General features: G+C 34.4%; 1 protein-coding gene, 1 long non-coding RNA gene and 1 pseudogene across 3 annotated transcripts in view; all 3 read left to right on the top strand.

Annotated features, from left to right (window-relative positions):
• The window catches only part of LOC110672066 (uncharacterized), a 61,418-nt gene extending 59,689 nt beyond the window's left edge, over positions 1-1,729 (top strand). The window contains exon 3 of the long non-coding RNA XR_009146448.1: positions 1,458-1,729. This is a non-coding gene — a long non-coding RNA (uncharacterized LOC110672066). The remainder of the gene's footprint in view (positions 1-1,457) is intronic.
• Positions 1,730-5,798: 4,069 nt separating this feature from the next.
• LOC131169177 (F-box/LRR-repeat protein 10-like) lies at positions 5,799-8,155 on the top strand (annotated as a pseudogene).
• Positions 8,156-8,780: 625 nt separating this feature from the next.
• LOC110672072 (lysine-specific histone demethylase 1 homolog 1) lies at positions 8,781-11,822 on the top strand. 2 transcript variants are annotated; one of them, XM_021834736.2, is made up of 2 exons: positions 8,781-11,453; positions 11,595-11,822. In XM_021834736.2, exon 1 carries the CDS (start codon positions 8,864-8,866, stop codon positions 11,306-11,308), a length of 2,445 nt encoding a protein of 814 aa, XP_021690428.2. In that variant the 5' UTR covers positions 8,781-8,863; the 3' UTR covers positions 11,309-11,453; positions 11,595-11,822. The 2 variants fall into 2 exon arrangements, with proteins under 2 accessions (XP_021690428.2, XP_057997278.1); XM_058141295.1 differs by having other exon boundaries at positions 8,781-10,514; positions 10,596-11,822.
• The last annotated feature ends 11,397 nt before the right edge of the window (positions 11,823-23,219 follow it).

Consider the following 23,219-nt stretch of genomic DNA (forward strand, 5'->3'; position numbering starts at 1 on the left):
ATTAGGGTTTGAGCAAAATTAGAGTTTTGCTCATAAAATGGTGTATGAACATTTTAATGGTCAATTAGTGACCATTTGGTAAGGTTTGAACATCCTATAAAGTGAATTGAGGCATTTGATAATGAAATGGTTAGCAGCTTGTGTGGTGAATTCTGGACTCTTGAAGTCTAGTGTGTTTGGACAGCCCTAACTAGACTTGGGTAACTTCAATTGGTATAAGGCTAATTGGAAGTGAAAATTGACACATAATGTCACATTTTTTGTAAAGAAACCCTGCACAGAAAACCAACATAAGTTGATCTAAAAATTGACTCAATTTGAGTGACACACAAGCTATCCCTGGAAAATGACCAAATGAACAGTGTTTGTTCAAATGATCATAACTCAGTGTAGAAATGTTCAATTGACCTGAATTTTATATCAATAAAAAGCTTAGACAATTTTGAACAACTTTCATGAAGGACACCAAACCAAATTCTGATCATAAACTATCTGAATTACTAACCAAATTCAGGGTATCAAAACTGCCATAACCATTTCTGCCCAGAAATTCTGGGTAGATACCAATCCAACCAGTCCTAAAAAAATTAGCATAACTTGAACTAGAAAACTCCAAATTGAATTATTCAAAAAGAAAATTAAAGAAGAGTAATAAGGAACAACTTTTATGAAGGAAGTTTTATCAAAATTTCATTGTAGTAAGGTCCAATGGAACAGTAAACATAGACCTCAAATTATGAAAATTTAAAAAAAAACCTAGAAGGTTAGGAATTGAGTTTGGCAATCAATGCCAATAAAAATAAAATGTAAAATGTGGTATCATGGTGAACTTAGGCTCAACAAGTCTATTATAAATTAAAAATTCAATCTTTGAGTGGAAATAGTTAAATGAATAGTAACCTCTATACTACAAATATAAGTAATTACATAATTTACTGTATAAAATGCCCTAGTATGCCTAGAAAGATTGGGTTAGATAGGTTAGCATGCCGATAGGGTTCTGTTAGCAATACTGCATATGGCTTCACGCCATTCTATGCTTTATGGCCTTTCGTGTCATTCTGTGATATAATATGCTTTGGCTATTTTGATTGTATTTACCATACTTGGCCTTGTGCCTTATAATTATTACAGCTTATTAGCTGTTCTGTTGCACACCAGGAGACACTTTGTGACTGATGGTGTGATGGCCCGAGGTACTTGGTACCCAAAGGTCGGTTACTGTTTATCCACTGCAGTCGACTAGCATAGGTTACTTAGGCAATTGAAATAAATCTTGACAAATTTTAATCAAATAATTAACCTAAAAGTGCGATTAATAACACTACAAATAATTGCTGAACTCACTTTGCATAAAATATTAGCATATCTTACGCACATCCATTTTATTTCAGCTATTTTATGTTATATTGGCACCACTAAGCAGTATTGCTTAGCTCATCGCTTGCCATGCGTAGGTACTGGAGACACCACTGGGGAGCCCAGCAGACCTCAGACCGGGTGATTAGTTAGATCTGCCCAGAGTCCAGAGTCACCTCTTATCTGCAGTGCTCTTAGTAGGACGTTAGGTTTTTGGGTTGTATTGTTTACTTTGCATTTTTTACTAGTTTTATGTTCTTGTATGTAATTACAAACTCATGTAATTATATGATGATGTAAATATATGTAATTATATGTTACTATAATTATCTGTAAATTTTGTTGATTAATAAAATTTGAGGAGTTATTCATGAAATTGATTTGAAATGTGAGATGAACAAATTTTGGAATTTGTGTTGAAATTTGGAGATTGAGTGATATATATATTGGAGTTGTGGATTTGAAAACCATATTAGGAGTGTTTTTAACAGGTTCAGAAGAACTGTCTTTCCAATTTACAGCCGGCACTTTGTCGGATTTTCTATAAAATTTACAAAAAAATTAAATTGATCAAAATTGTAAATAAATAATAAAAATGGTAAGAATTTACACTTAGTGACTAATAAATAAATGAATTATGAAAGGGTAAATTGTAATGGAATAAGATATGGTGTTCTGGCACACTGTGTGGCATATCTTGCTCGGCTACACTATAGAAGGGTAAAGAGTGTCACATACATGTTTGAATTTAATGCAAATGAATATCTGCCTTTCAATGTCAGATAATTTTGACAACATTAATTAAAATGGAATGAAGGACAATTTGGTGCTTGAATTATTGGCCAGTGTCCAATTATACACAAAAACTTTTATTGGTGAACTTAGTCCAAAACTATTATTTTATGGCCAAATTAGCCTAGCTAACAGGCTGAATAAAAATTAATGTTTTATTTTTAATCTTTTATTTTTGAAAATTACCTTAGAATTATAAATTAAAAAGAAAAGAAATGTATTGTGGAGTGTCACACCTTACCCCTCTGTAAGGCATAACATGATTCCGTAGAATACCTAATGAACTACCGAACTTCACCTACTGATAACTCATTAAGTACCCTACAAGGGATTTTAAAACAATTTTCTTATTTTTGATAAGTGGTGAGCATTTTCTAATAAGTATTTAAAACATTTAGTTAAAATTAAAACTAGTTAATATTTTTGGCCTATTTTATTTTTACGCAAATTTTATAAAAATTTTGACAAAGTTCCCTCTGTATTTTGAGAAAACAGTTTTTCAATACCTGTAAAAACAACTTCTAAAAATTTTTCTCAACAACTGCTTCAATTTCATACTCAATCTCAATCAATTTCTCAACACATTTATCAACTTTCAAATTTCAAATCCACTATCCAATAATCATCAAAATACTAGCAATCCATTTCATTCAAATTAAATAAAATAGTTTCATTCATATTTCATTAGAGACAAAACAATTTATATATACATCATTACAAAATTTACATCAAAGGAAGTTTAAACTAAATTTTTATTATAAACTTCATACAAACTTTGTACAAGCTGCTCAAGACCCATTTACATGTCCATACATTTATATGCAATATATACATCAAAAGAAATATTTACAATTAGGGTATAAATTATACCCGGTGACTTCAAGCTGATAGCTCCTCACACCTCAGCAGCTCAGTCTGCTGCTCCTCTAGTCTCTGTATCTGCGACAGCAATAGAAGCTATCGCTAAGTACTAGGACTCAGTGGTGCACAACATACTAAAATAATCTTTATGCAAAACTTAAATCACATTTATTCAAAAATTTGGCTGAACATGAGAATTAAGTACAAATCATGCATTATGAGATTTTAAATGAAAACCAAGTTCATTTCAAAGTATCAAAACACATTTCATAAAACCCACAGTTAGATCATGCCATTCGAAACAAATAGAATCTCAATAGCCAGAGGCTAAAGAGAAATCATATCACAAGGCTAGCTAGCTCAAATATATGGATATCCATTCACATCCTCTTCTACTGGCACACCTCAACACTTCTCCAGAGAAGGAATCAAAATTCGAAACTAATTACCCGCACTAGTCATGCTAGTGAGGTGTTCAAATATATGGTCATGACACTGTGGTTTCAAAACTTATCTTAACAATTTGCTAAACATTGTCATTTCAAATATACACAACTAACTTTCCACAATTTAAATCAAAACATCATAAAAATTGTCATAATTCATTGATTCAAATTATTCAAAACAATATGCAGAAATAATTTATAAAAGTTATACGTTGTGCACAAACCTCAAGCGAGTCGCCTCTTGGCCTCGACTCGGTTCCTCGGGTTCTTTCCCAGTATCCTTTCCAACTGAAACACACAATTTTACAATGTTTCAGTACTAGAACTTAACATAAACCTAAAATAAATTTAGCTTCACTTTTACCTAGCTCTAACGTGTTAAATTCGATGTTCTCAAAATTTTTGTGTTTCGAGTTAATATTCACTACACTATTCAAGTCAAATAGTTGACTTTCTAAGGCTTAATAGGTATGGGAACTCCAACTTCACCCACATACCACATTTTGGTCACTAAACTTGTTGGTTTTGGTCATTTTCTCAAAACTTAGGTCTTTTAGGCAAAATTGCCAATTTTTAGTTTTAGTGTCCTTAATTGTACTGTTTCATTGATCAGTTTACTGTTAGAATTTGGCAAAACTTTCTTCATAGAAAATGTTCCTTATTGTCTTAAGTTTATTCTCCTTTTTGAATCACCCCAATTGGAGTTTTGTAGCTCAAGTTATAAGCAAATTACATTTACTGTTCATGCTGCAGAATTTGGTTCTGTAGATTTGTTGATTCAACTTCATTCAGTAATTTGATCAAGTTAAGTTCATAATTTAGTCTAATTTTCTTCATATGAAATATTCTACCATGTCTTAGGTTTCCATCGGTTCAAGAATTGCCTAAATCGGAGTTTTCTAGAGAGAGTTATAGCCATTGAAACTTTACTGTTCAAATGGCAAATCTGCAGTCTGCAGATTCAGTGACCTAACTTGGCTCAGTAATTTGATTGGGTTAATGGCATAATTTGGGTTGGTTCTTCATGAAAGTTTTAGGTCTATATCTCTTCTAACCACTGGTAAAATTTCAGGTCATTTAGACCTTCCTAGCTCGAGTTATGACCAAATGAACAAACATTGTTCATTTGGTCAGTTTGTGCAGTGGCAGCCTGTAATTTTTTAACTTTGATCAATTTGTTCACTAGGTTTTAGTCACTTTTTGGGCATGATTCCTAAATGAAAATTGTGTCATTTAGTGCCTATTTTCATCTCCAATTAGTCCCATATCCATTGGACTTGTAAAATTTCATTTTTGATCCCTCAAAGGAAATTTTGGTCATGCTGCCAGCACATGACCTTATCTAATCCGAATTGGCTTTTAATTCCAACACTTCTAACACACCTCATTTGGTCACAAATGACCATTTTTCACTTCACATTAGGTCAAAGACACCATTTACAAATTTCTCCAAATTTTTGCCTCAAAACCCTAGGTCTCAAACCCTAACCACTCTAATCCATTGCAATTAACTAATTCAAAGCATATAAACACAATCTTTCAACTCATTCAAGCATCTTAACATGTTTAACTCAATCAAACTCATGCAAATCACTCTCCCCTCCCTGCTGGATGAATTTTAGTTTAGTCCCTCACACATATTTTTTTTTTATTTTAAGTTTATTTCTATGCTCTTGATGCTATACATACACTAATTAAACTAAAAACTTGAAGTTTGCATTACTTACCTTGTTAGGTGTCTTTGAACTTTCACTTCCTCTCAATTTTCTTCAATTCTTTGATGAACAATCTTCCTCTCAAGTGATTAAATCAAGTTTTTGTGAAGCAAGTATGGGAGGATTTGGGGTTTAATGGTGGTTTCAAAGCTTGAAGCAAGCTTTAATGGAGGTTTACAATGGTGAGGGAGAGAGAAACGTAAATGGTGAGGAAGATGAGGCTTTTTACTCTTTTTTTTTGTTTTGTTTTCTTTTGTTTTTATCCTTATGGAAGACTCAAAAATCTATTTAATTAATTTATTAATTATATGACTTATGGCATCATGCATGATATCATGCATCTTCCTACACCTTTTTAACTTTTTCATTTTCTCTTCTTTTTTTTTCTTTAATTTAATTCTCGATTCTGAAATTTTCTTTTCTCCAATTTTATTTGTGATTAGGTCAGAGTCACTCGGGTCAATTGACCAAATTGCCCTCGCTGCTCATCCTGGTTGCAATTAATTCCATATTTCTTCCGGCTCCCTGACCTAATTATTTGACTGGCTTAACAGTTATTTTTCGTGATTTTCTCTTTTTCACTGTGTTTATAAGGGTCCTAAGGACCGCGGCGTCACATTTTACGGTTCGAAATTTGAGTTTAAAACGACTTCGCAGTCGTTCCCGAGAAGGTCACCCATCGCTGTGACTCTCGGCTCGTTTAACTTCTTATGTTCTATTTTTCTTGTTTATACTTAACTAATTGGACATTACTAATTATTTGTGTTTATGGCTTCTCTAGTTGTCTTAAGTGTGGTTCTAATCTCCTTAATTGTCAGGACCGACTCCGGTTACCGGAACAGTGAAATCTACCAGGCTATACAAATAGGGGTGTTACATGGAGGATTTAGGAAACAACTCCTAAAGCTTGTGTCACTATTCATGAACCTTGGCAAATGAAAATGATAAGAGAAATGACTTGGTCAGTATCCCTTTTGGCCATATGGTGTAATAATTTAATGGTAGGCTATATTTTCATGCGTATCATTCCATCTTATTACATTCCATTCGCTAGAGATTATTAGCATATAAATGGCTCATCTATGGGATATCTATTTGTGATACTTTGTAAATGTTTTGAATCTTTTAACTTAATTAGTTCATAACCATCTTAGAATCATTTAATATTTTCCCTCTAATACCCCTTTTTTCTTCTGGTAAGGATTGATTTTGATGTTTGATGTCTTGTTATTTTTGCACCATAATTTTGCTCGAGCATGGGCTTTGGCTTCAGAAAAACTCACTTCCCTTAAGATTGGCTATGTTTCTTCAGTAATGGTAACTGAACTACTAAGCCCAAGAGTGGGACCCCATCAATCAATGAACCACATTCGACCATCCATTTTGCCTAGTATTCAAAAATTAAAGCTTTTAGTAGACTATATTACTGACACTATGGTGGGCACAATATCCAAAGGTCTCATGTCTTTAACCCATTTGGATCTTCGAGACACACCCCTCATTGAACCAAGAATTACATTTGATCTTACAAATTCTGGCCTTTAACAGCTCAATCAGTATGGGAAACAGAAACATCTCTCATTATTTTGAAGCCAGGAGTTCATAGTTACATATTTTAAATGAGTTAATGATCTTAGCATCCTCTTAATGGCCGACAAGTGTGCAAACATAGAAAGTATATGTCTCAATGGCTTTTTGTCATGTTACAGATATAGGGTTCAAAACAATATTACATTCATGGTCCCACTTATACAGGCTTAGGGTGTCTCATGGGATCCATTTAACTGATTTGGTTTTCCATGATATATCTACAACATCACTTTGTTTGACTCATGCGTAGCTTGAGATGGTGTAACCTTTTAACTAACCATGCAATTGAAAATTTGGTATCAAACACACACCTTAAAGTTCTTGACTTGAGATATTGCAAAAGCCTTGGGGATGAAGTCGTCAGAGCTATCAGCACTCTTTCTGAGTTAAAGAGTTTACTTCTAGATGGATCTGATATATGTGATTCAGGATTGTCATACTTGAAAGGCAGAGTCATAGGTTCATTAGTTTCATTATCTGTCAAAGGCTGCAAGAGACTTGCAGATAAATGCATTCTGTTATATTTAAAGGTTCTTCTAAACTAGAATTGCAAGAATTGGATATATCAAATCTCCCTAATCTCTCTGATAATGGAGTTCTCTACCTTGCAAAAAGTGGAGTACCAATATCAGCACTTAGAATGCGACAATGTCCACTTATAAGTGATATTTCAATAATGGCATTAGCCTTGATGCGAGTTGATGTGGACCATGGACATGGGAGTAGCTTGCGCTTGTTGGATATTTACAACTATGGTGGAATTACACAACTTGCATTCCATTGGTTGAAGAATACCCTATTTTCTAAGGTTGAGATGGTTGGGAGTGACAGGAAATGTAAATAGGGATATTGTAGATGCATTAGCTAGGAATAGACCATTCTTGCATATGGCAATCCATGCAGAGGAGCTGGGGATTGACTAGTGGGATAACTCAGACAGTTTACACATGTATGACTATGATGAGGTGGATGAACTTGAATAATTGCTCTTGGAAGGAGAGTTTGAGAATGATGATGAAGAGATGATCAATGCTGAAATTAATATAGCAATGTTCGACTAGTATGTGGCATAAAATTATATTAGCCCTATATTTATATGGTTTTTTTTTTTTTTGTGACAGTCTTGTTTGTTGTGGGTGTACTGAAGTTGTAACTTTGTATATTTTAGACTCAAGTAGGAGATGAAACTTCTTAGCTTTCTTGCTTTTCTCTGCTTCATTATGTTGGCTAAAGTAATGGGTTTGGTTGCTTTTGGTGTTCAGCAAATTGTACATACACACTGTTTCATAAAGAAGTGATGGTGATTTTCTAAGTTATGGGGGAACCGGCTCACAAACTCAGGTTCATGTTCAAGTTCCATTGTTTAAGCCAATGAGTCACATAACTTTTTAATTCAGGAAATCTCTTTCATGCTCTCTATAGGATATGTTTCGCACGGTTGAGAAAAATATTTTTTTAAAAATATTAGAAAATATTAATTAAAAATTAAATTTTGTATGTTTTAACTATAAAATTCTTTTCATTTTAAGTATGAGAATATAAAATTAATTAAAGAAAAATTAATTAAATTAAATTCTTATAAAATTTTACATTTTAAATAAGAGGATAAGAGAATAAGTATCTAATAATATTTGGAATGGAAAGTTTGTTTTAGCCACACATAGAGAAAGGAAATTATGATAGGCCAATGTGTAAATCAGGTGGTTTTCTATTTGATTAATTGCATAAATCATGTTACAAACTCAAGTGTAAGAAAAAAAAAAATTCTCTCTTTTCTTTTGGGATATTATATGGGAGTTATAAAATGATGAAATGATAAGTGTGAAATGGAATAAAAAATAATTTAATTAATTTTATATTATTAAAAAAATATAAAAAATTTTAAAATATTTACATTTCAATTTTTAAAATAAAAATAAATGCTAAAAAGTCAATAAATAAATATAAATATTTTTTATGTACTTTCATTTATTTCTTAAAATAATTTGTAAATAACAAACCCCCTAAAAATAGGGCCATTTCTATAAGCCCAGCTTAGACGTTCTCTACCTCTCTGGGTTGCCTGTTTCCGAACTAACCGAAACCTAGTCATAAACCCAAATGGAAACCACAGAAGAGCCGGAGCTTCCTCGAGACCCCTCAGACAACCGTAACGACGTTGTCTCCGACGACTCCTCACCGGAAACCGACCTCACTCTCTCTCCAATCCAACCCCAAAACCACATTAACGATCCCCAAAATTCTTCTGAAAACCACCTCCCACACTCATCCGAAACCCAGTCTCCACCACCCAATACGACACTCGACGCTCCCGTTTCAGACTCTCAAGACGATTCCTCCGACCCAATCCCCGAAGCCACCCTCGAAGAACAGCCCCAAAACCCCAATTCTACAGACCCCGCTCCACCACCAAAACGACGACGCCGTAGAAAGCGGTTCTTCACCGAAATCAACGGAAACCCGTCGTTTCGCCGGCAGAGGATAGCCGGAGGCCTGTCCGAAGAACTCAACGTCGAAGCACTCATTGCAATCTCCGTAGGTTTTCCCGTCGATTCGCTCACCGAAGAAGAAATCGAAGCAAATGTGGTGTCGACAATTGGCGGCACCGAGCAAGATAACTATATTGTTGTGAGGAACCACATTCTTTCTCGGTGGAGATCAAATGTGTCGATTTGGCTTACTCGCGACCACGCTCTTGAGTCAATCCGGGCTGAGTACAAGAACCTGGTCGACTCTGCTTATAATTTCCTACTAGAACATGGCTACATCAACTTCGGGCTCGCGCCTGCTGTTAAAGAGGCGCAAAGGGCGTTGCATGAGCGGGCTGAGAGAGCCAATGTGGTGGTTGTAGGGGCAGGTCTCGCTGGACTAGTTGCAGCCAGGCAGCTAGTGGCTATGGGTTTTAAAGTGGTCGTCTTGGAAGGTAGAGCACGGCCAGGTGGTCGTGTGAAAACAAGGAGGATGAAGGGCGATGGGGTGGTGGCTGCCGCCGATGTGGGTGGGAGTGTTCTTACCGGAATCAATGGGAACCCACTAGGAGTTCTTGCAAGGCAATTGGGTTTACCTCTTCATAAGGTGAGAGATATTTGCCCTTTGTATTTACCTGATGGGAAGGCTGTAGATTCAGAGATTGATTCTAGAGTAGAGGTTTCGTTTAATAAATTGTTAGACAGAGTTTGTAAGCTTAGGCAGGCCATGATTGAGGAAGTTAAATCTGTTGATGTTAACTTAGGAACCGCGCTTGAAGCTTTTAGGCATGCTTATAAGGTAGCTGAGGATTCACAGGAGAGAATGCTGTTGAATTGGCATCTTGCAAATTTAGAATATGCAAATGCTTCTCTAATGTCTAATTTGTCTATGGCGTATTGGGATCAGGATGATCCATATGAGATGGGAGGTGACCATTGTTTTATTCCTGGAGGTAATGATACTTTTGTTAAAGAACTTGCTATGGATCTGCCCATTTTCTATGAAAGGACTGTAGAGAGTATTAGGTATGGAGTTGATGGGGTTATTGTTTATGCAAGTGGGCAGGTGTTTCGTGGTGACATGGCGCTCTGTACAGTGCCATTGGGTGTGCTTAAGAAGGGAACTATTGAATTTGTGCCTGAGCTTCCACAAAGAAAGAAAGATGCAATTCAGAGATTGGGATATGGGCTGTTAAATAAGGTGGCACTGTTGTTTCCCTATAATTTTTGGGGAGGAGAGATTGATACATTCGGGCATTTGACAGAAGATTCAAGCATGAGAGGTGAATTCTTTCTGTTTTATAGTTATTCTTCTGTTTCAGGGGGTCCGCTTCTAATTGCTCTTGTTGCTGGGGATGCTGCAGTTAAGTTTGAGACAATGTCTCCAGTGGAGTCTGTTAAAAGGGTCCTAGAAATATTGCGGGGTATTTTCCATCCAAAAGGGATTGTTGTTCCAGATCCAGTTCAGGCAGTCTGTACCCGCTGGGGGAAAGATTGCTTCACATATGGGTCTTATTCTTATGTTGCAGTTGGATCTTCAGGAGATGATTATGATATTCTTGCTGAGAGCATTGGAGATGGAAGGGTTTTCTTTGCGGGAGAGGCAACAAACAAACAGTATCCAGCAACAATGCATGGAGCATTTCTAAGTGGAATGAGAGAGGCTGCTAACATATTGAGAGTGGCCAAGAGGAGGTCTTTGGCTCTGACCAGCAAATTAAACAATGACATTGAGGAAAGTGATGATTTAACTAAATTATATGACACCCCTGATCTGATATTTGGGAGCTTCTCTATTCTGTTTGATCCCAGGTCTAATGATCTTGAATCCCTTTCATTATTAAGGGTCAAATTCCAAGGACCAAAATTGGATTCTTGCTTGCTGTGTCTTTATGGTTTGATTTCCAGGAGGCAGGCCATTGAACTAAGCGAGTTAGATGATGATGGAAAGAGGATGGAAATGTTATGTCACAACTTTCAGGTAAGGTTGGTTGGTAGGAAAGGCTTCTCTGATGCTGGGGATTCCCTTATCATGCACATCAAGGCATCTAGATCCAGACTAAGTGTTGGAATTTGAGATTGACGCTGGGCATCAAAACAGAAATTCTCTCTTTTGCTGTCCTATGAGTGGAGGTGGCTAACTCAATGGCATCTCAAATATTGGACTTTCCATGGGAACTGGATAATTGATTTTAGAGACAATTATGTGGGTAATAGTTCAGGTATTTCCAAATTGATTTATGCATAATCTGGTTTGATTTTGATGTATTTTATATAGATAGTCTTTTTTGGCTGTAATTCAAACATTGATTTGGGCATAATATTTGCTCAAGGGTAGAACAATATTTTGCTGTTCTTTGCAGAAACAGGTGTCCTCTACAAGAAATTATTGAATGGATGGGAGTTTAGGTTCTCTTAGTCTTTCCAATTTCTACATCAGAGTAATTTTTGAGAAGGATTGGAGAAATGCTCCAATTGCCCATTTTTTAAGAAGATTGAAGCTGATTTGTGTATAGAATTCTAGTAAAATTAATTATCTGTACTTGTGAACCCATCAATGCATATGAAAAGGAAGCGCAAATTTTGGGTTCTGTATTGAGATTTACATAGCACCATACTTCATCTTATCAAATAATTTACTTTGTCAAGATAAAGAAATAAAAAATAAAAAAAGGAAAAGTTGTCCTTGTACTTCTCTTTAACAGAAATGTGATGGATGGATGAGTGAGATTTTCAAATTTTTGTTGTTTCACTGAGGCAGTGGTGGTCCACCTGCAGCAGCCAAAGTTGCAGCACCTTTACCAGGTATTAGTTTCAAGGAGAGCAGCAGTACAGTATACAAGTTTTGTTCAGCTGCTATGAAAATTTAGACAATTCCATCATTGCCAATCTTGAATTCTGGTGATATTAAGCAAGAGAAAGATTTACCTACACAGTGGGTGCTCAAATCTGAAGGCTCGAATACGGTTGGGAGCATTGAGGAAATTCATTGTTTATACGTAGATTATTGCTTGTTTACTTGAGTAGAGATCCAATTTCAGGTGCTTGGTTGGCTGCTGTTTCTGGAGGTGGTCGAAATATTGTTATTGTAGGAGCAAGTGTGCAACTTCTTGATGAGGTGATGCAGTTGATCCACTACTAATCAAAACTCTTATAATCATTGATGATTATTATTGGCATTCTTCGGTTTCTAAAGACATTAATGTGCAAATGCAAGTACTGCTCTAGTTGGTGGAAGACACGCATTGATATGATGGAAACATATGTTAAATTTTTGCTTTTTCAGTGATACTTTATATCAAGGAGTTTTGCATCTTTCTTGCTGTTAGTACATTTTTAAAAATAACAATTTCTAATTTAAAATATGATTTTCCAGTACTGAATTTTTCTCTGATTGGACTTCAAACATTGGTTAAATCAGCATTGCCGTCACCCAGTTCTTAAGTGATTGTCTTACAGAATATTTCAGGGCAATGGTGTGCAGGTTTATGATGAAGCCGATCAGAAAGTTTTTTTTTTTTCTGGAAGACCTGGGGTAATAATATTCCAGGTAGAACTTTGTGTGCAGTCACTGTAGTTGAATAAGGAGGAAAACATTTGTTTCCTTTAATGGTCAAATTTCATGCATAAATCATTTTAAAACAATAAAAAATCATGGATAGATAAAGGAGTGTGCATCTCCACTTCTAGATTTTGCTTTTAAATGTTCTGCTGGACATTTTCAGAAGAAATAGTAATGATGAAGAAAATTTATTATTTAGTCATTGAGTTTTATTATTGTGAATAATAATGATTTGATTTTTAAGTTTTGAAAATTGAACTGTTTAATTTATAATTTTTGCTTTCATTAAAATTAGAGTCTTTCCGTCTAATTTCAAAATAATTTGCTGTTAATGTTAATTAAAAAGACAAAAATACCCCTTGTATCTCATTCGTTTCGCTAGAATGTAGGCGCCAACGCTTCTAACTCTCTCTAAAAGAGAGAGAGAAAGTGGCATTCAAGTCATCTGCTCCATAATCAAAATTAATCCCAATAGGCCATCTCTTCCTTCATATGTTTACTTACAGAACCTAGCTCTTTCAAAATGGCATGTGGTTGTTTGGGTCATTTCATTCACTCTCTTCTTATCCTTTCCATAGCGTCGCCCGAGTCTCACTCTCATCCAATCCAGTGGTCTTTCTTCTTCTTTTACACCCATTATTGGTTTTTGGATCTGTTCAATTTTCCATCATGAAACATTTCAAGGTAAATAAATGTGGTTCAATTCATTGATTACTGGGTCCCTTCAATTCTCTTACTCTTCCATTTTGAATCATAAGCATGGTTCAAGATATAGTGTGATTGATTTTGGAACGCTGGTGTTGAGTGATGTTAAGCCAATTCGTAGTGAAGCCCCCTAACTAAGAGGAGGTGGTGATGATGTTGAGCGCGGTCTCCTGCTCTCTTATCTTTGTTGATTTTTTTTTTTTTTTTTTACCATATGGATGATTGTGAAATTATTATTGATGAAACAAGGAGAGCAGAGATAGAGATGTTTGGGGAATTTTTTTGGAATTATGTTTGGGGAACATTGAACTTGTGGAACTTGTGGGGCATTGAAATTGAAATTATAATTGATGAAACAAAAGCAAAAGAGGCTTTTCTTGTATCTGAGACTAAGGGATTCCGGATGGAAGATGTCTCAGGAAATCTCACATCTTTTTTTTTTCTCTGATTTAGCTAATGTATCTCTTTTTTTTTTTTTTGGCAATGAATTAGCCTGTTGTGCTTGGATTTTTGTTTGTGTTGGTTCTGTCTTTTGTGTGGAAGGGCTATGAAGAGATATTGAGATGAGGAAAGATAGAAAAAAAAAAAAACGTGCACACAAAGAGAGAGAGAGAGAGAGAGAGAGAGAGAGAGAGAGAGAGAGAGATAATATGGAGGGAGAAAGAGAAGACGGAAAAATAGTATAGAGAATCAGTAAGGGTAATTTAATCATTTAAAAATTTTCTCTACCCTTAGACTATTGGAATCAATGAGACTAACGGTAATTTTTGGACGAAGAGACTTGTAAATTTGGGTGAAGTAAAAATCAGGGGTTAAATAATTTAATTTTTAAAATTTGAGTATCAAATTATTATTAATGATAAAATTTAAAAAATAAATAGTAAATTTTGTTAAAGATAATTTTATTATTTCTTGGATAGTATTATTAAAATAAATAAATAAAAATATTTAAACTTAAGATTTTCAAATAAAAATATTTGAACTTAAAATTTTTTCTCTCTCTTTAATTTAAAGGTTGGAGGAAGATTAATTAAACTATTCTAACACACTTATTAATTAAACTATTCTAACACACTTATTTTATCAATTCATATTATAATATAGCTTGATAAGCTTATTATTTTTATAACTGACCTTTTAATTTTTTTATATAAATTAATTTAGTAGCTTTCAATTCTCCATTATCTCTCATCTCTTCTTGTCCATGTGAATAATAGATAATATTTTTAATAAATTAAATAAAAAAGCATTAAAAAACTATTAAAAAATCACATAATAGTTTAAAAAAATGCAATGGTGATATAATATATACAAACTAAGTCTTACAGATGGCTTTGCAAAAGTGTCAGCCTAATTTAAAATAATGCTTAAAAAATTGCCATTTGCCATGTGACATTGTCTTTCTTTCATACCTTCATTTTTGTAATTTTTTACATAAAAAATTAACTTATCATAATAATATTTTATTTACATGTTTTCAAATTTTAACTATTAAAATTTTATGTCAGATAAAAAAATATATTAATTATTTAAAAAAATTACTACATCTTTCAAGAATTTTAAATAAATTCTTAAGTTTATGATTTTAGATATTATAAAATTATGTTAATCATAATATATATATATATATATATATATATATATATATATATATATATTAAAACAATTATTCAATAAAAAAATTTTATAAAATTTAAAATTTTATTTTTAAAAATATTTCTTATATTTAAAGTTTAATTTATATTAAAATTCAATAAATCTTTTGGGGTGCTAGCCGTCATTCCAAAGTCCAAAAAATAAGCTTTCAACCAAATTAATGATCAAATTCGCCATAACATTGTGGGTTCCAAAGATTATCTCTTATATAAGATAGGGAAAGAGATTCTTATTAAAACAGTAGCTACAACTATCTCAATAAAAACAATGGCTTGCTTTATGCTAGGAAGTCAATAGTATGATCTCCAACTTCTTGTACATAAAGAAAGGAAAATTCATTGGGTTTCTTAGATTTCCATGTGTAATCCTAAAAGGTCCAGCGACTTAGGTTTTAGAGATTTGGAAGAGTTCAATCTAACAATGCTAATCAAACAAGGTTAGAGAATTATTTCAAATCCAAATTCCCTCCTTAGTGGAGTTCTTAAAAGAAGATAATTCCCACATTCCTCCTTTTATGGATGCAAACTAGGGCTCCAATCCATCTTGAGGACGGTGAAGCATGTTGTGGGGTAGACAAGTTCTCCAAAAGAGAGTTAAATGGCATGTTAATAATGGGAATTTGATTCTTTGCAAATCGGACAAATGGATTCCAAAATCATTCGTCCAACCATCCTTAAGTGAAAGCACACCATAATGATCAAATTTTTCACAAAGAGGGTCAGTCTTGAAATGCTCACAAGTTAAGAGAGAATTTTTAGGAGGAAGTATCTAATATTGCCATTATTCCTGTATCCATGTTCCAAGGTCCTAACAAGTTGATATGGCACCACACGAGTTAAGGGACTTATCTAGTGAAATTGGGTTACTATGTAGCTAAAAATCTACTTTCCTCCTTACATCAACCCTCTCAAGCGATGCCAGGCCCCACAATGCAGCTGCAGCTGCAGCTTACTTCCATTTGGATGCAAATTTGAAAGCTTAACTTGCTAAAGAAGTTATCCATCTTTTTCTAGAATTTGCTTCTGGAAAGGATACCATCTAACGATCTTATCCATAGGAAATTGAACCATTTTGCTTATGAATGTGATTCCTGTGGAGAGCTAGAAATGCATGAAAACAAAATCTTGTGTCCTAAAGCTAAAGAATTCACGCTTTATTCCTCTCTCCAATTGAGATCTCATGTGATTGATGGGTCCTCTCTAATGGATATCTGGTCTAAATTGTGACACCCCTTACCCATCTACAGTGTAGTCGAGCAAGACATGTCACATAGTGTGCCGGAGCACCTTATCATATCTTATCTCAATTACAGTTCTTGATTTATTGATTTAAAGGCTTTTAAACGAAACTCATACCATTTATGTCATTTATCAAAATTTTGATTGATTCGAATTTTCACAAATTTTACAGAAAATCCAGTAGAGTGCCAGCTATAAATTGAAAAAATAGTCCTTCGAAACCTATTAAAAACACTCCCAATATGTTCATCATATTCTCAACTCCAATAACCATCAATAAAAGTTCAACAATTCTCAATGGCTCAACACAATTTCATACATCTCATTCATATCATAATCAAACTCAATTTCATGGAGAAATACTCAAAATATTATTTATTAACAAAATTTACAACTAATTACACTAGTCTATAAGTATATGAGTTTATAATGTACATGGAAAAATGATAATCTAATTACAAAATCCAAAATACAAAATATCTAATGAAGCCTAGTGGCTCTACCAAAATGCACAGTAGTGGAGGTAACTTTGGACTCGATGCAGATCTGAATGATCACCCAGTCTGAGGTCTGCTAGGCTCTCTATCTGTATCTCCAGTACCTACACGTGGCAATTTCACATACATCCCATTCATATCATAATCAAACTCAATTTCATGGAGAAATACTCAAAATATTATTTATTAACAAAATTTACAACTAATTACACCAGTCTATAAGTACATGAGTTTATAATGTACATGGCAAAATGATAATCTAATTACAAAATCCAAAATACAAAATATCTAATGAAGCCTGGTAGCCCTACCAAAATGTACAGTAGTGGAGGTGACTTTGGACTCGATGAAGATCTGAATGCTCACCCAGTCAAAGGTTTGTTGGGCTCTCTATCTGTGTCTCCAGTACCTACGCGTGGCAAATAGCGACGCGCTAAGCAATACAGCTTAGTAGTGCCAGTAATAAATAAAAATAAACTACATAACTGAATATGCAGGCATTATGTTGATATTTTATGCAAACTGGAATTTTTGAAAATCATTAACAATATTATTAAATTCAGTACTTTTTATGTTTATTATTTGATAATATTTTATTAAGACTTATTTTAGTTGTCCAAGTAACCTATACAAATTGACCGGGCTGGATAAACGGGTAAACTGACACTGGGTATCAAGTAACTCGGGCCATCACACCATCAGTCACAAATTATCTCCAGGTGTGCAACAGAATTGCTAACAAGCCATAACAAGCATCAGGCACAAGGCCAAGTATGTCAAGCATAGCAAAATGGCCATAGGCCATAATATTATAAAAGGGCATAAAATGCCATAAATCACGGAATGGCACAAAGCCATATGCAGTACTGCTATCGGAACCATATTGGCATGCCAACCTATCCAAACCAATCATTCTAGGCATACTAGGGCATATTACAAAATTAATTATTTAATTCTTTGCACTTAATGTTTGGTGGTTACCATTCACCTTACTATTCATGCATAAATGTTAACTTTTTCATACATAATAGTTATGTTAGTTCTAATTACACCAAAATCCCATATTTTGGATTTTAGACTTATTGTCATTAATGGCCAATCTCAAATCAAAGTTCATTAAAAGTTATTTTAAATTTTCAGATTTCATTGCCAATGTTTACTATTCTATTGAACGAATCTACAGTGGGAGTTTGATTAAACTTCCTTCATCAAAGTTGTTCCTTAATGTGTTTTCTTTAATTCCCTTTTTGAATCACTCCATTTGGAGTTTTGTAGCTCAAGTTATAGTCTTTTTACCATAACTGGTCAAATTGGTCCATGTCCAAAATTTCTAGACAGGATTTGGTTCTGGCAGTTTTGGTGTCCTGAATTTGGCTAGAAATTTGAATTGGTTATGGTCAGAATTTGGGTTTCTATTCTTCATGAAAGTTGTTCTAAATTCTCTTAGCTTTTCATGGGTTTAAAAATCAGGTCATTTGGACCTCTCTATACAAAGTTATAGCCAATCGAATAAATACTATTCATTTGGTCAATTTTCCAGGTCCAGAATTGTGGTATCCGGATTTAGGCAATTTTTAGGTCAACTTAAGTTGGTTTTCTAGGCAGGGTCCCTTCATAAAAAATGTGGCATTATGTGCCATTTCACCTTCAATTGGCCTTGCACCAATTGGAGCTACATAAGTCAAGTTATTGTAGCCTAACCATACTGGACTCAAGTCCAGAAATTCTGGCACAACAAGGGCAGATACCAAATCAATTCTTAATGCCACAATTCATTCTAAATTAGGGTCAATCCATCTCAAATGGTCACTAATTGACCATTAGAACCTTAATTCCACAACACATGAGCAAAACCCTAATTAGCCCCAACTCTAATTCCCAATTTCACTAATCTTGCACACATATACAATTTAGGATTTCAATTCACCTATTTACATCAAAACGCATCTCTACACCAATTTAATTTCATTAAAAGCCATTAAACCCAATTATGTTTATGGCTGCCGAAAATTAGAGAGTGCCCTAACATGTTTATTTTTGTTCAATTTTCACAAATCCTAACTCAATTCATAGTTCTAACAAGGAATTTAAAGAGATAGAAGAAGAAATGGACACCAACCTCAATTAGAGTTTTCCCAACTTGTTAAAACTCCTTCCTTTCTACTTCTTTTTGCTTCTAGGCACCTTAGCAAGGTTAGAAATGAAATTTTAATGAAGGTGATTAGGGGAAATACGGTGAGAATCAAAGGTTATGCAAGGTAGAAGGAAGAGCAACAATGGAGGGAGGAGAGAGATGGAGGGAGGCCAAATGAGGAAATGGGGACAAAGAAGCTGATTTTTATTTGTTTTTATCCTCTTTCAATTGTTTTATGTAAGCTTGTTGAATGGTGATTGGTTGGAAAATTTTATTGCATCATGGTGACATGTGCATGATGTCATAATTTGGGATTTTAATTTCATTTTCTTTTTCTCTCTTCTCTAATCATTTTTAATTAATTTTTCATCAATATAAATTCACATTTTATGTCATAAATCTCACTTACTTAAATGGACAAGTTGGTTAAAAATCATCTCTGGAGGTGAAATGACCAAAATGCCCTTCGTGTAGCTTAACGAGCTAAAATTGTCTGTACCGATTAATTAAATTTTCCTTGTGTTTTCTTGATAATCTATTGTCATCGAAACCTCAATAATCCTTCCCTGGATTCCCAAAAATTATTTAACAGAGTTTTCATGTGACACCCCTTACCCGTCTACAGTGTAGCCGTGTGACACCCCTTACCCGTCTACAGTGTAGCTGAGCAAGTTATGTCACTCAGTGTGCTGGAGCACCAATTTATGTTTCTATTCCTTTTTAATTCATTTATTTTCAATTTTTGGTAAATCTGAATTTTTCCAAAAATTTTATAGAAAATCCGGCAGAGTGCCGGCTGTAAATTGAAAAAATAATTCTTCTGAACCTATTTAAAAACACTTCCAATATAATTTCCAACTCCAAACTCCATTATACACATTCAAGTCAATCTCAAAATCTCAATCTCAAATCACAACACTATTTTCAGAAATTTTTCTTTTCACTTCATCACTTGAAGCATATTCATAAATATTTCTCAACATTTCATTTATCAACATACATTATGCAGAAAATTTCAATAATATGAAATTTCATATATTTACATTAATACATAATTATAAAAGTTTATAGTTACAATCCAAACTAATACAAAATGCCAAAATACAAAATGCTCTCAAAATCCTATGTCCTACCATATGCACTACAGGTGTGAGGTGACTCGGGACTACGGATGCAAATCTGAAGGCTCACCCAGTCTGATGTTTGCTGGGCTCACTAGCTAGGTCTCCAGTACCTGCGTGTGGCAAAAGCGACGCGCTAAGCAATTCTACTTAGTGGTGACAATATAAAATAAAATAAAACGAATATGCAGAATGTATACATTTTTGGTAGACTTAACTTCTGATATTATTTGCATTATTATTCGATTAAAATTTGGTAAGATTTATTATCATTTCCCAAGTAACCCATACTAATTGACTGGACTGGATAAACAGGTAAACTGGCACTGGGTACTAAGTACCTCAGACCATCACACCATCGGTCACATTGTGTCTTCCGATGTGCAACATAACAGTTAATAAGCTGTAATAATTATCGGGGTTAAAACCCAAGTGTAATAATTCAAATAACATAGCCAAAGGCTATTATGTCACAGAATGGCATGGGATGTAACACCCTCCCTATAGCAACTCCGTACATTCTACTGTTCCGATGATCAGTATTGGTCCAGACAGTTAGAACGCTCGGAAAAATATTTAAACTAAAGTGAGGAACCATAATTAACTCAAATATTAATAAGAAAAATTTATAAAAAAATTTTAGAAATAAAATACAACCAAGTTAAATGAGCCGGTGCCCTAGCGATGGGTAACCTAGTAGGAAGTTACGGTTCTCGCAACTAGGAGCCCTAGACCTGGGGGAAAATTCATAAAATAATTTTTGGGACTCCATAGAAGGGTCATTGAGGTTTCTATGGCATTAGAATTCCAAGAAAATGCTTAGAAAAATTTTTCAATCGGTACAGATAATTTTAGTCCGTTAAGCCAAACGGAGGGCATTTTGGTCATTTCGTCTTCAGAGATGATTTTTGGCCGACTTGTCCAGTTAAGTAAATAATTATTATGACATAATATGTGAATAAATATTGCTAAAAATTAAATTGAAATTTAGTAAACAAGAAAAGGAAAGAAAATTAAAGGAATTAGAATTATGACATCATTATGATGTCATTAAAAATCCTCACACCCAATCAAACTTTGACACATGGCATTAACTTATTTAAAATGACTTAATGGGCAGAAAAAAAAAAAGAAAGAAAAATCAGTTGCTTCTTCAACCTTTGGGCAGCCAAAAAACGTGGAGAGAGAGAGAGAGAGAGAGGAAGGAAAACTCCATTAAAGCTTTTCCAAGCTTTGGTTCACCCATCAAACTACCTCAAAACCCTAGCCTCCCTTCACAAGAACTCATCCTCACACCTAGAGCAAGCTTTGGATAGCAAAAAAAAGGGAAGAAAGTGAAGTTTTGAAGCCTTGGAAAGTGCCTAAGTCAAGGTTAGTGCCAATTTCTTCTAAAAATTTTGTGTATGGCTGCCATTGAACATGATTTTGGTGTTGAAATTCATGGATTGTATGTGTATAAAAATTTTAGTTGTTGGAGTTAGGGTTTGAGGCACAAAACTTGGATTTTATTCATGTGTTGGTGAATGAAACTTTAAATGGTCAATTAGTGACCATTTGGCTGTGTATGATGAGGAATTGAAGTGAGTTGAGGCTTGGCATTTGTGTATGGGTGAGCTGTCTTGGCTGACCTGCAGGACTGAGCATGAGTCCAGCAGGTTTGGGCAGCAATAAATGGAGTTTTAGAAGTTCAATTGGTGCAATAACAATTGGACATGAAACTAGACACATAATGGCACAACTTTGGTGAAGAAACCCTGCACAGAAAACCAAACTAAGTTAATCTAAAAATTGTCCTAATCCGGGTGACTTGCATTCTGCCTGGGCAAAATGACCAAATGAACAGTACTTATTTATTTGGTCGTAACTCAGTGTAGAAAGGTCCAATTGACCTGAAATTTTACCAGAAGAAAGCTGAGACATAGACCTAAAACTTTCATGAAGAACACAAATCCAAATTCTGACCATAACCTAGTCAAATTACCAACCAAACTTAGGTTACCAAATCTGGCAGAACCAGTTTTGCCCAGAATTTTGGATTCTGTCTAATCTGGCCAGTTATGGTGTTTAGGCTATAACTTGAGCTACAAAACTCCAAATGGAGTGATTCAAAAAAGGAAATGTAACTAGACAAAATAAGGAACAACTTTCATGAAGATAATTTTGCCGAATTTCTACTGTAAAAATGACCAATGGAATAGTAAACACAAGGCTTGAAATCTGAAAATTTTGAACAACTAACACTAAGCTTAGAAATGGTATTGGCAACCAATACCAACAATTTTAGAATGCAAAATGTGGTATGTTGGGAGTATTAGAACCAATGTACCTGTTGTCTATGCAAAAGTCAACATTTTAGTTGACTAATGAAATGAATAGTAACACATAAACTTAAATTTCAAGAATTATAAAGTTTAAAAGTGTAACATGCCCTAGTACGCCTAGCAAGATTGGTTTGGATAGGTTGGCTTGCCAATTGGGTTCAGTTAGCAGTACTGCACATGGCATTATGCCATTCTGTGATTTTATGGCTTTTAGCCATTCTGACATTGTGTTGAGACTTGGCCTTGTGCCTAATGTTATTACAGCTTATTAGCTGTTCTGTTGCACACCGGGAGACACATATGTGACCGATGGTGTGATGGACCGAGGTACTTGATACCCAGTGCCAGTTTACCCATTGATCCAGTCCAGTCGTCCAGTATAGATTACTTAGGCAACCAAAAATGAAAGTGGATAAATTTAATGAAATAATGAATATAACAAGTACAAAATAAGTAAGACTACAAATACTTATCGAAAATTTGTATGAAATGAGACATCAATACATTCATTGCATATTTATTTTCTGTTATTTCTTTTTATTTTATTATTGGCACCACTAAGCATTATTGCTTAGCGCGTTATACGCCAGCGTAGGTTCTGGAGAGACCGATCGAGAGCCCAGTAGACCACAGACTGGGTGAGACCTTCTGCAGCTCTGCATAATGTCCGTGTCACCTCACCGACATCAATGCATTGGTAGGACACTAGGTTTCATTTTGGGTATTTTGTAATTAACTTTTATTTTCTCATATG

Source organism: Hevea brasiliensis, unplaced genomic scaffold, assembly GCF_030052815.1.
Source record: "Hevea brasiliensis isolate MT/VB/25A 57/8 unplaced genomic scaffold, ASM3005281v1 Scaf1, whole genome shotgun sequence".
NCBI classification, from domain to species: Eukaryota; Viridiplantae; Streptophyta; class Magnoliopsida; order Malpighiales; family Euphorbiaceae; genus Hevea; species Hevea brasiliensis.

Excerpts from the sequence above, each read along its gene's own strand:
- LOC110672072 (XM_021834736.2), top strand. The coding sequence starts at position 8,864 with ATGGAAACCACAGAAGAGCCGGAGCTTCCTCGAGACCCCTCAGACAAC.